Below are 12,999 nucleotides of genomic sequence, written 5' to 3'. Positions count from 1 at the left end.
GATGGTGGCTCAGCCTCTCTCTCCTGTCACTTCCTACATGAATAGTAAATGGGAAACCTCTTGATTTTTATATTAATCATTAATTAATCTTAATTATTCGTTTGTGTTACTCATAAGTAACTCGGATTCTGTCAAGAGTTTTCTTATCAGGGTTGAAGAGTTCTTCCATTCAGATGTGTTTATGTAACAAGAAGTGCTGTTATAAAAGTGGGGAACAATATAAATAGCCAAGTAATGGCCATGGTAGCTACGTCTGGAGTTACTGGAATGCACCAGACGGCTCTTTAGCTGGAGTTGTAGTCAGGTAGGGATCTGCTGTGAGACTTTGGGCCTAATGTGTTAATGTATTGCTCCTGATAATAAATGGCTTCACGGATTCATCTGGGGGAAAATACGGTTCGAAGATGGAATAAAGCAGTGGTAAATCAGGCTTCGTGTTCCTCGTAGTTGTTATGCCAAAAGCAGGGCAGCAAATAATCCTGATGGTGCTGAGCATTAAGTTTGCTTGTTATAAATGCAGGGTCAGGTACCAGTCTCCAGCGTGATTTCACCTGGGAACATTGCCATAAGGATTACAAATGGCTTTCAGCCTGAAAACTGGGGTGTATTGCTTTAAACTTCCAACAGGGAGTTGGCAATTGATCCTTCAGGTAATCATCTTGTGTTAAGTTGAACATCTTACTCTAACTTTTTGCAACATGATAAACCAGGTCCCATGAATAATTTACTGCGACTGGCAACCCACTTCAGCTCTGAAGTCTTTACCAACTCTGGTGGCTTTTCAAAGTTGAATAATAAACTTGGAGCCAAAAATCTCATCGCGCTCAAAGTCAGTGGAATTTCAGTGTTAATTGCAGCGGGAATCACAGTCTGACCTTTTAGGGCAACTTCTCGTGAACAGCGGCTCCACATCACATCACTGTGAGGACAGAGCCGTGTCTGCCTCTGAGTAAGCAGAGCTCATTCACCTTCCCTTGTACGCTACTGCTTCGTGCCTTTTGTGCAGATTTTATCTCATGTAGGTGTTTGAAATATTTTTTCACTGGGAAAAAAAAGTTGGCTGAATTACCTGAGCCTTCATTGCTTTCATGGCAGGTTTAGGATGTGTTCCGTACTGCACTACTGCAACACAGCACGCGAGATGTGCGTATCCCACCCAAGTTAGCCTTGTAGCCCTACAGGAACCTGCCATGGCAATCCAGCTGGTAATCTAGGAGGAACAGCAACACCCCTGAGTGTGTTTTCATGTTTTAATTGTCTTTTTAGGACAAGTAATTTTTGTCCTCAAAAAAAATTGTTTAGAAAATCTACAAGTATGCCGTGACTAAATCTCTCACCTCACGATGACTCTGGGAACTGTTTTACTAGTTTTATTAATGTGTGTGATACCAATCTCAGTTTGCTCGTCTCATATTTTGACTTAATGTGAGTACTCGGATTATTAGCTGAAGCAAACAGGAAATGAAGCAGTGCCCTCAGGTAGGATACTTAGAGGAAAATGAATTCAAGAAAGCCGTGGAATAATTGGTCCTGTATGGACCAGAATAACGGAACAAAACCTGAGTAACGGAAGGTGCCGTTTTCTCAGCACAAGGCTATTTGCAGATCAAGCTTCTCAGCACATATAAAAAACTGGAAACGGTTTATAAAACCCCACCTTTTACAGTCCAGAGGAAACGAAGGTGATTAGTTAAGAGTTCAAGAGTTCAAGTTCAAGAACCAAAGCCAGCCTGAAACAGAGACTTGTGGCAGAGCCCCGTGTCAGGCTTTGAAGGCAGCCGATTCGCCTTCCAGACCCAGGTATGAAGCTTTTGTTACTTTAATCACTGGCTTGCTGCGGATCTTTAGGTTAATAACACCGGGTTTTGTTCTGAGTAACTTGCTCTGCATGGCTGCAGCCTGCACGGGGGGGCCCTGCGCGCCTCCGCCCCCCAGCACCTGCAGGGCTCAGGCCCCTGCTCACTCGGGTGCTTTGTGGATCAGAAATCCTGTCTGACATCTATCTGACAGTAATGCGGAATCCTTATCATTTCGCTTTTTGAGAAGCTGAGTGCCTTTTGTCAAACGTAACGTCTCCTGGGGGGCCCAGTAGATAGAGCGGTGCCTCAGCACTGCTGCGCCAAAGGAAATAGAGGGGACAGTGCTGTGGGCTAGAACAGACTCATCACATTTATGGAGCCTGATTTTGTTACAAGATACAGGAGTTGGGTTTTTTTAATCATGTGCTTTGATACCAACATCCAAGCAAGATTTTTTTTTTCTGTAGAAATTCAGTAGCTCCTCAGGGAGTATGTATGTGATGGCCATGTGAAAATGTGTGGTTGTGTTTTGCTGAGGCTGCGTCTTCAGCGAAAGTGCAAAGGAATTTGAATGAATGCTGTAAATCAGCATGCAAGTGCCCTGACTTCAGTGGAACTAAGAAAGTGTCTGGCTATTGAGTCTCCAGTCCCTTGAACAGGGACTGCTATGGCAGTTGCTGCTGTAGCAGAAATGAAAGGTCCAGGTTCTCAGGAAAATTTTCAAAGTTACCCCAATGACTTAATAGTCCGTATTCAGTCATCTGGACTGAAAGAAAGTAGTGGAGCGATTGTTCAAAAATCACTTTCCTAAATGACTGCAAAATTGCTGTTTTGTTGTGTCCGTTGATGGGGATGTTGCAATATTGTGGGAACAGATGACCTGGTAAAACGTGCCTGTATCCTCTGAAGTGTTTTAAACAAAAGTGCCTCAGTTGCCCATTTTGTGCTGAAATAAGACTGCAAACCCGTTTGAGTACTTGTTGATATGTTTGAAGAAGTACTGCTGTGGGCATTTCTCTATTTAACACTAATTTAAATCACAACTACAAACTGCCTTCCTGTATCACTACCTCAGTCACTCTCAAAAAAATCATCTGGATAGATCTTAAATGTATCTCAAATAGTTGCTGTTGGTCTGTCTGGAAAGCGCCTTCTAAATGTCTGTTGCTCTTCCAAAGCATCCGTTTTGTTTGCAGGGATGTGAATTACCTAATTTATCTGTTGGGGTGTGCTCCTGCTAGTCCTTCCACAGCCCTTACAGGTCACTTCAGCCAGTCACAACCAAGCATTTTGCTAACGTGCTCTGCTAGGTTTGTTTATTTCCCCTTCTCTCCTCCTGTAAGGCGTGACCCAACCAGTCAACTTTTCTCTATTCAAACCTAGAACCCAGACCCACCTCAGTTTAGCCAGCTCAGATTTCTGTTATCATTTCATCATTTCTGTGGGGTGAAAAGAATGAGACTTGATGAAGGGGGTCAGACCTTTGATTAGTGTAAACCATTAATAGCAACTTCATTAACTTTTTATGCAGCTATGTCAGTTCACATTTGCTGCAGATCTGCCCCACAAGTGTTCCAGGAGGGTGAAGAGAGGACACAGTCTCGCACACAAACACCACCATTTGTTCTGATCTGCATTTAATCCCTGCACGGACTGATTTCCATGTTCAAAGTTGTTGTTTTACGTTAAGCTGCCAAATCTCTCCTCAGTCCTGGTTTGTTGTGTTTCTTTGCTTTCTCTCCTAGTTGCAATTAATATTTTATCAGTTTTCACAAATAAGAACACACACATACAAAGCAAGCTACAACATCAACAGTGAACAGATACCGGGAGACAGTACCATCAACCTCTGGGAACAGAGAAGATTCCCAAATACACGCAGCACCATTTCCAGCTCCCTTTGGTTAGACACGTGGAAGGGATACAGCAGGATGACTGGGACGTTAACTTGGTGCTTCTGCCCAGCTCTTGCCTGTTTGACTGATACCAGCCGCAGCTGTCAAAGCCTTACACCTACCCTTATCAGATAAGGCTACTAAAGCATGATGCTGCAATTTCATCTTTCTCATGGTCCTCTCAAGAAAAAGGTCTGACTTTAGCAGAATTAATTCTATTTGTGATTAGCCAACAGACAGTCCCAGCATAGTCCTGTGTTATCTTTCTCGTAACCTGTTCTCTTCAAGAGGAATGATATCGGCTTTGGCAAGCCCACCTTCCTTCCCCTTCTTTTTCTTTCTTCTAGAGAAACCTCCCACATATCTTGTTTGTAGTCAGAGTGAAAAGAATTTGTGTAATATCGCAGTCTCACGCTTCTGTCCTGAGTGTAATCACTGAGGCCTGTGAGAGCACTCCCTTCGCTACAGATCCAGAGCAGCCAGTGTCTGGTCCCTTCTGCCAGTCTCTTGTGTCTGTGTCTATTGTCATACACGAAATGAGAACAAATAGCCTGAAACATGGCCATTCTGTTCCCTCTCCTGCCATGTATCTGTCTGTCACCAACTGTTAATAACTTTTTATTGTATATACTGGATTCTGGTTAGCTGCCTCAAATTTGGGGTTTTGGCATTTGTTTGTAGAAAACCTTCATTTCTCTCTCCGTGGTCTAAAAGATTGAGATCCTTTCTGCTGAACTGCTGTGCTGCTGTTCTCTTTTCTTACCTCTCCAGTTAGGTATTCTCCTCAGATGAAACAGCCTAATCAGAGTTGATGGCAATACTCAGACTAACCCCTTCCTGCTAGCGGGTGTCCCCGAAGACCCATGGTGCATGATCATAGGAAACAGAAGTAAAAAGGCACACAATGAGACCACAATCCCTTTTGTTTGAGCATTTCCAAGTCAATAGTTAACTGTTGTTGTTGGCAACAATTAATTGCTAATTTAGAACAACTTTTAAAAATGTTCTGTTGCCTCCTGCATGAAAGGAAATAATTTAAAAGCCACTATGGGGTCAGCCTACTGCTCTTCAGCGTATTTATCTTTGCCATTAGCTTTTTGGTAAAAGTGCTGCTTCTGTCTAGAGGCCACAAATCTTGTTTGTGCTTCCTGTTGCAGAATGTTTATTACACAAGCAATCAGCAGCTCCATGTGGGTGTTCTGAGTCCCACTATCGACGATGATGACAACAGATGCCTGGTGGATGTGAACAGCAGGCCCAGGCTCATTGAATGCAATTATGCCAAAGCCAAGAGAATGAAGCTTTACTGGCATTTTACTCAGGTAATTCTTACTCAGCAGACATTTCAGAAAGTTCAAAAGCTCTGTTTCTGGATCAGAAGTGTGAGTAATCTGTTTACTAACAGAAGAGAACCAGGTTTAGCCTTGCTTTCTTTGCACAGAGCCAGGAAGCCATGTTTACATTTGATCCCAATGTCAGCTATCTCAGGAGGTTATAAAACTTGTATTTTATTTTCTGAGTTCACAATAAATGATTTGTTTCTAAGACAGAGCGAATGCTACAGAATTACCTCAATGGGGAAAAAAAAAAGTTATCTTTGTAGAGTCAAATGCAAAAAGTAACCTATTTAGAAACAAACAGCTATTTTTTGTTGTTTTGGTTTTTTGGAAGTAGCAACTCAGAAAAGGGAGTAGTGGATCATTGATGGCAACAGCCTCATCATGAGCTACCTTTGCAGTTCCTGACTTAAAAAGACTAATGTGCGTGCATGTGTGTGAGAACAAGAGAGAGAGAACAAAAGAAGTGCAGGTAAAGGCTGAGAAGTGATTTTACAGCGATGAGAATGCTGACAGGGCACCGAGTCCAGGCCTGGTGTCCACACTTCATAACTGATTTAGAAATCCGAGGGAGAACTGTAAAGCCACAAAAGTTCTGAGGCTAGAAACATGCTCTGCGATACAGTGCTGCTGGGATCACTCTGTTCACTTAGCCAAGAGGAGGTGTGCAAGGTGACCCAGAGCCTGTCAGGACATGGGTTATCCTGAAGACAAAACAGGTTCCAGTAGTTGGAAGCTGAAGACAGTCAAATTTTGTCTTTCAAAGGAAGGTAAGAGTTAAGACATTGGAAGTCTACCAGTTATCAGGGACTGACAGGACATGTCAGTTGCTTAGGATGAATAAAATGGGAGAGGACAGTTCTTCCCAAAACAAGTATTGGCTTCTGTGAAAAATTCAATAGCTAGTGGGAGTTTGACTGCTCACAGTTGCTCCTCTGCAGTTTTGAGGCTACAGAGCTAGTTGTGTGCTCCAGCCCATGGGCTGAGGCTCACCGTTAAGGTAATTTTATTCCTGCATTTGATTTGTCTGTATCATCCCTGTGGGTTTGCCAATGTCTTGACTCCAGCAGCCACGATGGGTGTATTTAAGACATGGGTACTGCAGTTTAGCACCTACCTTAGTGCAGAAAGCGTTTGGACAGTAATCAGTAATGCATACTGTTAATGAAATTTGTAGTTACACCTGAAGGCAATCCAGATCTGTGTCTTTCAAGGGGACGTCTCAGGCACCAGGCCTTAAATCCCTCACCTGGAGAGAGACCCCAGCTCTTGCTTTCAGTCGTCTCAAGAGCAGAGTTTTAATTATGCCTTCTCTCAAACCGTAACAAGAGTCTCGTCATGAGGGAGGGGGAGCCTCGCTGTGGCCATCTCTGCACTTGATTTTTGGTATCATTTTAAAAAAGTATAATTAGCATATTTATTCAAAAAGTATTTCAGTACTGTCCACCTATTCAGTGATTTCTCTGTGGAACCCAGCCCTCCGCTGCTGTTCTGTAATACTCATTATGTCAGATCTGATTTGGGGGGCAGCAGTAGAACACAGTGACAATTTAAGTATTCCCAGCTTCAGAAATGGGATTTAACTACTTCAGGTTTGTTTTCTGTCTCTATTTCCATTCCACGTTCCAAATACAATCTCCCACTGAAGGTGCTAGTGCTGGTAAACTACCCTCTGTGGACTGTACTTAAGTCTGCTACAAAGAAACTTCTGCCCAGGAGAAGTGAAAGCTAATTAGTTGTTTCCTTATGATAAATTAAGAAACAAATAAAATAATTAAAAGCTTACTGTTCAAAAAGGATTCTGTTAATACCCAATGCAATTAAAATGCCATTATTTCTCAACATACAGCATGGTATGCAGCCCCTTGTACGTTCTGTAAGCTAGAAGAAAGCTAATGAGAGTAATCAAGGCTTGCCAATATCAGCTGATGAACTCCATCTATTTAGACTGGCGAGAGGATGCTTCTGTGAATACACTGGAAGCTGTCTATCTGAAAAGAGTCTTTTATTACATTTTTAAAGCTCTGGTATTTATTTCCCATATTACACAATGAGCAGAGCTACTAAAAATAAACAGGACTGTAAGTACTGATGCTGATGGAGTCCTGAAGTTTGTGAAATCCTAATTAAAATGTAGATGCTGGCCACAGCTTTTTATAGCATCTTCCTTTGCCTTCGAGTATGCTTTGACTTCTCTGGATTCTCTAGCCATTCAACAAGCATGTCTGATGATACAGATAATTAAAAATATAGCACTGCAAGTAGAGAACTGCCTCAAAGGGAATGGGAGCAAGATTTAACAACCAGAGCAGGATGAACTAATTGAACTAGATTTCGCTGTCACGGATAGAGTGATGCACTTCACTCGCAAGAGAGAAGCAACAATATATTTTATTGATGTAAGATGGTGAGTTAACAAAGCTCAACAGTAAATGCGACGGGTTTAATTTATCAAGATGCCACAGCAAGGTGCACCTGAGCAGTTACTGCATAGAGGACAGGGTCAGACAAAAGCGTCAGGGAGACCCTCCCGCTGAGTCATGCGGTCTGGAAAGGACCCCCTTCAGTTTTAAACTGCCTCCCAAAGAGGAGTCTAGGCAGGGCGGGATCCAGTCCTAGTCCCAGACTTGGTCAGTGGCTTGTGTCCGAAGGATTCTGTGTGCCTCATCAATCCTTTACAGCACTCGGCTGAGATTTCAGAGTGACATGCTATTAATTTCTTACCAAGAACCTGTTGTGGCAAGGACCCTCTCAACCTCGAAGGAGTGAGTAACCTTTAGAGGTGTCCCTGCTCAAGGGGAGATCCTGCCATGCAGGGGAGCTCAGCAGGCCCTGGGCTGTCCCCTGTTGATGGAGCAAGACAGGTAACTGACTTAGTCATATTTTTATATTGACTACAGATGTCCCTTTCTTCCAGCTTTGACTTGAGTCAGGCATTGGCCAGCGCTGTGGTCAGGCGTGTGCGTTGCCCAAATTAGACCCATCTGCCCCAAATCCACTTGGCCATATGCATCCATTTATCACTTGAGCAGGTTTATGGCAACAACACCATCACAAATATCAGTATTTACTCTGAATTCCAGACATGTGTCTTCAAGTATGAGGAAACTTTCTCATTTTTCCACAAAACACACTTCTGAGAGGCACCATGATAGTCTGTGGTGGGAGATGGGACTTCAGGCTGTTTGACAGAAGACTCTAAAGCTTTTTGGAAAAAGGATTCTTCAGATAACATTTTCCTCCTCCCTTGCATTGCTGAAATGTAATGAGAGAAATCCTTATGGCAGAAGTAGAAAATAGGGGTCATCCTCAGGTAGTGGTCTTGCTTTGGTAGATCTATTACAGAATTATTTAATTCTTAATTTGCATCTTTGGTTAGAAGCGTGTGTGTGTGTATACTGAACAATTTCTTTTTTAAAAAGTTAATCTTTTACTTTGGTTTTAGAATTTGAAGTTATGTGGCTACCTTCATTTGTAGGCAGCTGGAGTCAGACGCTGAGATGTCCACTGCTACCTCGCGGGCCGAGCTCTAGTTTAGTGACAGGGCAGTCACGTGGAGGGATCCACCACCAGCACCGCAGAGTGTTCTCATTGTACATCACGCTGGCTGGCTGGACCACTGATTCGCTGTGGTCTCTTGCTGTGCAGGACAAACTTGCATTGAGCATTCAAAGCTTGTGCAATGTGTTTGTATAATCAGGATCCATCTAAGCAAATTTCCATGCTCCACAGTTTTGTACAGCTGCCAAGTGCAACAAGACCCAGTAAACTGTAGGCTTCAGTGACATTCTTCCTTCCAAGGCTTCTTCAAGTGTTTATAACTGTAATTATGTCAAATTGTGTAAATTAGCCCTGAAAAGACTCCCATCAACTGGGTAGCATTCTAGAATTTTATTGTTCAGGTTGTTTGTCAAGTCTTGTGATAGGGAAATGCTTATTTTGGCAATACTTCTATGCTGAGAAGTCTTCTAGGTGTTTGACAGTTCACCCAATTCAGTCTGTCTTGCCAGTTATTCATTTAATCAGAACAAAATTAGACCTTACAGCGAAATAGTAAACAATCAACAGAAATTATGCAAGGCAGAGAGGATAGAATTACAAGAATTATATGGGTAGTAAAATGGTCAGAATTTTACTAAAATATCAATTTAAATGTGGTATCAAGGAAGTTGCTCTGGCATCATGAACCATTAGGAAAACAAAACCTAACCTCAGCTGCCCTTGGTTAGTGCTAACCAATTAATCCTGCTCAGAGCCTGTGAGCGCTTTAGGACGAGGCAGCGTGCTGCAGCCGCCCGCTCCCCGCGGCCTGGGGGACGCAGCAGGTCAGCAGCACGGTCACTGGCACGCGCTGCGCCGGCGCCTGCCCCTGGACAGGGACTCCTTGGGACACCTTTCCGCAGAAACTGCCCACGGCCCAGCCATGCTCTTCTGGAGCGCTTACTCCCTTTGTTCTGTGTGCTAAGAAATAGGGCATTCTAAATGCTGCAGCTGGGTTCTTTGGAGGGGTGTACTGGTTGGTTTTGGTGAGGAGTTTCTCAGTCTCCAGGCTCATTCCTCACGTTTATTGCTGATGGAGAGGCAGTTGTGACAACATCTGCCTGTGAGTGGAAGTCATCGCTACATGCATCACCTGGTGACAGCAGGTCATCTAGAAAATATACTTACGGCATGTTAGGACTCCTCCAGCAGCACAGCAAAGGCAAAAGGAAGAAGTTTTTCTGTAATTACTCTTTATCTTGAAGTGTTTCCCTGTTTCTATTTAGTTGGATAGGATGTGACTGTTCTGGATGCTTCTAACCAGACTTGCTCTGCTGTCACTATTTGCTGTTGTGAGAAACCTGACAGGTGAGGGCTCTGGGTAAAAAGAGCTGTAAGAAAGGACACGAGGCAGAGCTAAAAACCTAAGAGATGAATAGTTTTAAGGCTGTTCCATGATGAATTCTTTCTAGTACAGTAAGCTCTGTTAATTTAAGTAATTCAGCTAACAGTGTGGTTGCCATAGCGAGGTAAGAAGGGTATGCAGCTGCAGGAGGGGCTGTGCAGGGCCTGTGCTCAGCACTGTCGTGGGCCCTGTCCACCAGCAGCCCCAGCTGCCTGCGATGCTACTACTGCTTCTACGTGCTGCAGAGACTGTGCTTCCAGTCAGCGCTGGAGGCTTCCACAGGAAACCTTCCAGTTCAGGACTGTTCAGAGGGGGTGGCTTATGCTATCCTGAGAAGCTGTAAATAAAATTTGTTGCTGGCAACAGCAGTTACCATATGTGTAATTTCCCAAACACCACAGTAGGAATTGCTTTGGAAGGAAAAGAGAAGACAGACAAGAGCAAATTAATTACTCGGTTGTTAGAGTATTCCACAGATAAACATGATCCAGATCTCATTTAAATAGATATTAGATAATAGATTAAATCATTATTCCATGTAGCCATATAAAGAAAGAATAGACTTTAAAATTACTGAAAAACGTTTACATGTTGTTTCTCCTGAAGATTCTGGCCTCTGTCGGACAGTCACTCTGAATTACCGACCTTCACCTTATGAAATGAAAGGCTGTGCAGTACTACCGCAGGCTAGAACCACAGCCCCATCCCAGGAAGGGAGTGAACTGGAAGCCCGTGCAGTGAGTCTCCTGTGTGCACAATTCCCTACGCTCCCTTGCTGAGCCCTCCCAGCGCAGAAGTGGAGACAGACACCGTTACAGAGCAGTCTCCTCCTCACGCCCACTCCCACTCCGCACCACACACACTAGCCAAGGACGTCTGTGTACAGGAGGGGTTCCCTCCAGTAGAGCTGTGTCGAAGGGAACAATAGTCCCCATTAACTTCTTCAGACTCTTCCATTGTGAGAGCCACAGGGTAGAAAACCAGCATCCTTAATTTATCAAGAATTTGAATTCATGCTGTACTTCTCACCCCAGAGGATGCAGATACACTCAGTGTGTATTTGCAGTGTCAGGCACGCTGTCCTGCTACGCAGCTGTGTAACTCTGCAGGGCTACCTGCCTGGCAGCTCAGAACACAAAATGACTGTGATCCCGTGAAAAGAAATACAGACTTTGATCCTGCAGGAGAAATATAAAGAAAGCCAGAACCTAATTATTCAATTAATTGAGCTAACAGACTAGGTAACACCAGTATGTTCAGGGAGGCTGATTTTGAAACAACCCGTGTTTCCAAGTGTCCAGGTTTAGACCTTAACCACAAAAGCACTTCCACAGGCCCCAGTACATCAGCAGCACTTTTTCCCACACCTAGCTACTCTTTGCCTTGTCTTTGATCAGCTATTACCATAGTCTGGCTGTATTTAATATTTTGGCTAACTGCACTGGAGGACAAGGAACCTGAAACATCTGCTTAGACATGAGAAAGTGATCGGTTAATGTTTTAATTTTCTTCTTGCTCTACTACATTTGTCCTTAATTCATGTGTAACAAGCATTTCTTGTAATATTCAACACTTTATAAGAACAAGTTTATTAGGTTTTGGTACTCCTTGAGCTGTGTCACACCAGAAGCCTACAAACTCTTTAATCCCATTTATGCACAGTGGAATTGTTTAGAAGTACAAAAATCTGAAAGCATTCAGTGTTTTTTGATTTTGAATCCTTGACTTTAACTTAAATATGAAAATGTATATGCAAAACACGTGCAGAAAAAAATATTAAATACAACTATTACTATATAATACTGTGTTTTAACAGCTGGTGTTAAATTTGCTTGCAGTTACTGCTGTAGTTAGTGGTAACCAAAATTCCTTTGTATAAGGATAGTTGTGTTTTTCTAGTAGCAAGTTTTAATCTTTGCAAATTGGGTGTAGAACTTGCCAGCTAGGAAGTTTGTGTGTGAATACAGCAGTAAAATGAGCTTTTAGTGGGTGCATTTCAAGTCTTTTCCAGCATATCACATTATGCAGTATTTACTCTCCTGAGGACTACATTTAAGCTCCAAAGACACTTGTGCCGAATTAATTTAGAAGGAAGTTAACACATACCCATGTTTTTCCTTCAAAACAGATACCCTATTTGCATATTTTAGCATATAATTTTAAACACCACATTTACAAAGAAATTATTTGTTCTAGTTCTACCTCATTTTTCCTAATTTCAGATGTCCAGATAGGCTCCATCCAAAAACCGCAGATGACAGCTGCTGCTGACAAGGTGCTGCATGGCATTATAATGACAGAGCGCCAAAAGAAGGGCCAAAGCCAGAAGGTTTTCTACAACTTAACTGATAACCAACACTTACCAGATGAAGTGGCTGGGTTTCAGGAGATCTGAGCTCTGTTCTTGGTCCCTCCTTTGCATTACTGGACCAATCACTTCTTGGGTTCTGCATACCTCAGCTGTGAGATAGATGGAATGATTTTTACCTTTAGCATACATATTTTATTATTTCTAACTTCCCAGATGAAAACCAAAGTCTGTCCTGATCAAGTCAATAGCAGCTGTATCTTTAATTCCAATTAAGACAAGAATAATATGTACATAAGCAAGATTTAGCTATGAGGTAACACCCTACAAATCTGAGACACAAATACTTCAGAAAAACGTTCACTTGGAAGGCAGTTAAATCAGGATGTGATAGTGATACGTATGACAAGAAAGGAAGGTTTGTTATTTAGTGAGACGAGTCCAGTATCCTGAACCTGACAGTGATGATGCCCAGTGTAAGAGACAAAAGTAGATTGTCTGAGTAAACTGTGCAAGGTTTGTGCTGCAGCTGCAAGGACATTCCTTTCCCAGTATCAATTCTAAACTGCTAACAGATTTGTGTGGTTACTAGGGAAAAAGCCATTTTCAATAACTAGATACTGTGACCAAAGAGCCTAACCTAAACTCCCCTGTTAGAATGTGCAGATCGATTGAAATACTAGTGCAAATTCATTTCTTAATTTTCTTCAGTTGGCACTCAATTTATTTCTTGGTCTCTAGAGATTGGTTTTAATCATAAGCATATAATGACAAT

The 12,999-nt window shown here is 42.6% G+C and overlaps 1 protein-coding gene and 1 long non-coding RNA gene across 5 annotated transcripts in view; one reads left to right on the top strand and one right to left on the bottom strand.

The window, feature by feature from the left end:
* Positions 1 to 12,999, top strand: part of GALNT18 (polypeptide N-acetylgalactosaminyltransferase 18) — a 165,115-nt gene that overhangs the window by 143,422 nt on the left and 8,694 nt on the right. Inside the window, exon 10 of one of the 2 annotated variants that reach the window (XM_026850923.1) lies at positions 4,852 to 5,016. The exons of the other annotated variant lie outside the window; for it this stretch is intronic. Coding sequence (XP_026706724.1) covers positions 4,852 to 5,016 — 165 coding nt within the window. The remainder of the gene's footprint in view (positions 1 to 4,851; positions 5,017 to 12,999) is intronic. 2 annotated transcript variants of the gene reach the window in all.
* LOC113481372 overlaps positions 7,024 to 12,999 on the bottom strand; it is a 157,359-nt gene continuing 151,383 nt past the window's right edge. For 2 of the 3 annotated variants that reach the window (XR_003398668.1, XR_003398667.1), the window contains exon 3: positions 11,260 to 12,376. This is a non-coding gene — a long non-coding RNA (uncharacterized LOC113481372). Of the gene's footprint in view, positions 8,287 to 11,259; positions 12,377 to 12,999 lie in introns of those variants that run through there. The other variant, XR_003398669.1, reaches the window with a different exon arrangement.

This window comes from Athene cunicularia (assembly GCF_003259725.1).
Source record: "Athene cunicularia isolate RWA chromosome 5 unlocalized genomic scaffold, athCun1 chr5_part3, whole genome shotgun sequence".
Classification (NCBI taxonomy): Eukaryota; Metazoa; Chordata; class Aves; order Strigiformes; family Strigidae; genus Athene; species Athene cunicularia.
The sequence above is the reverse complement of the archived record's forward strand: the minus strand, read 5'-3'. Positions and strand labels throughout refer to the sequence as shown.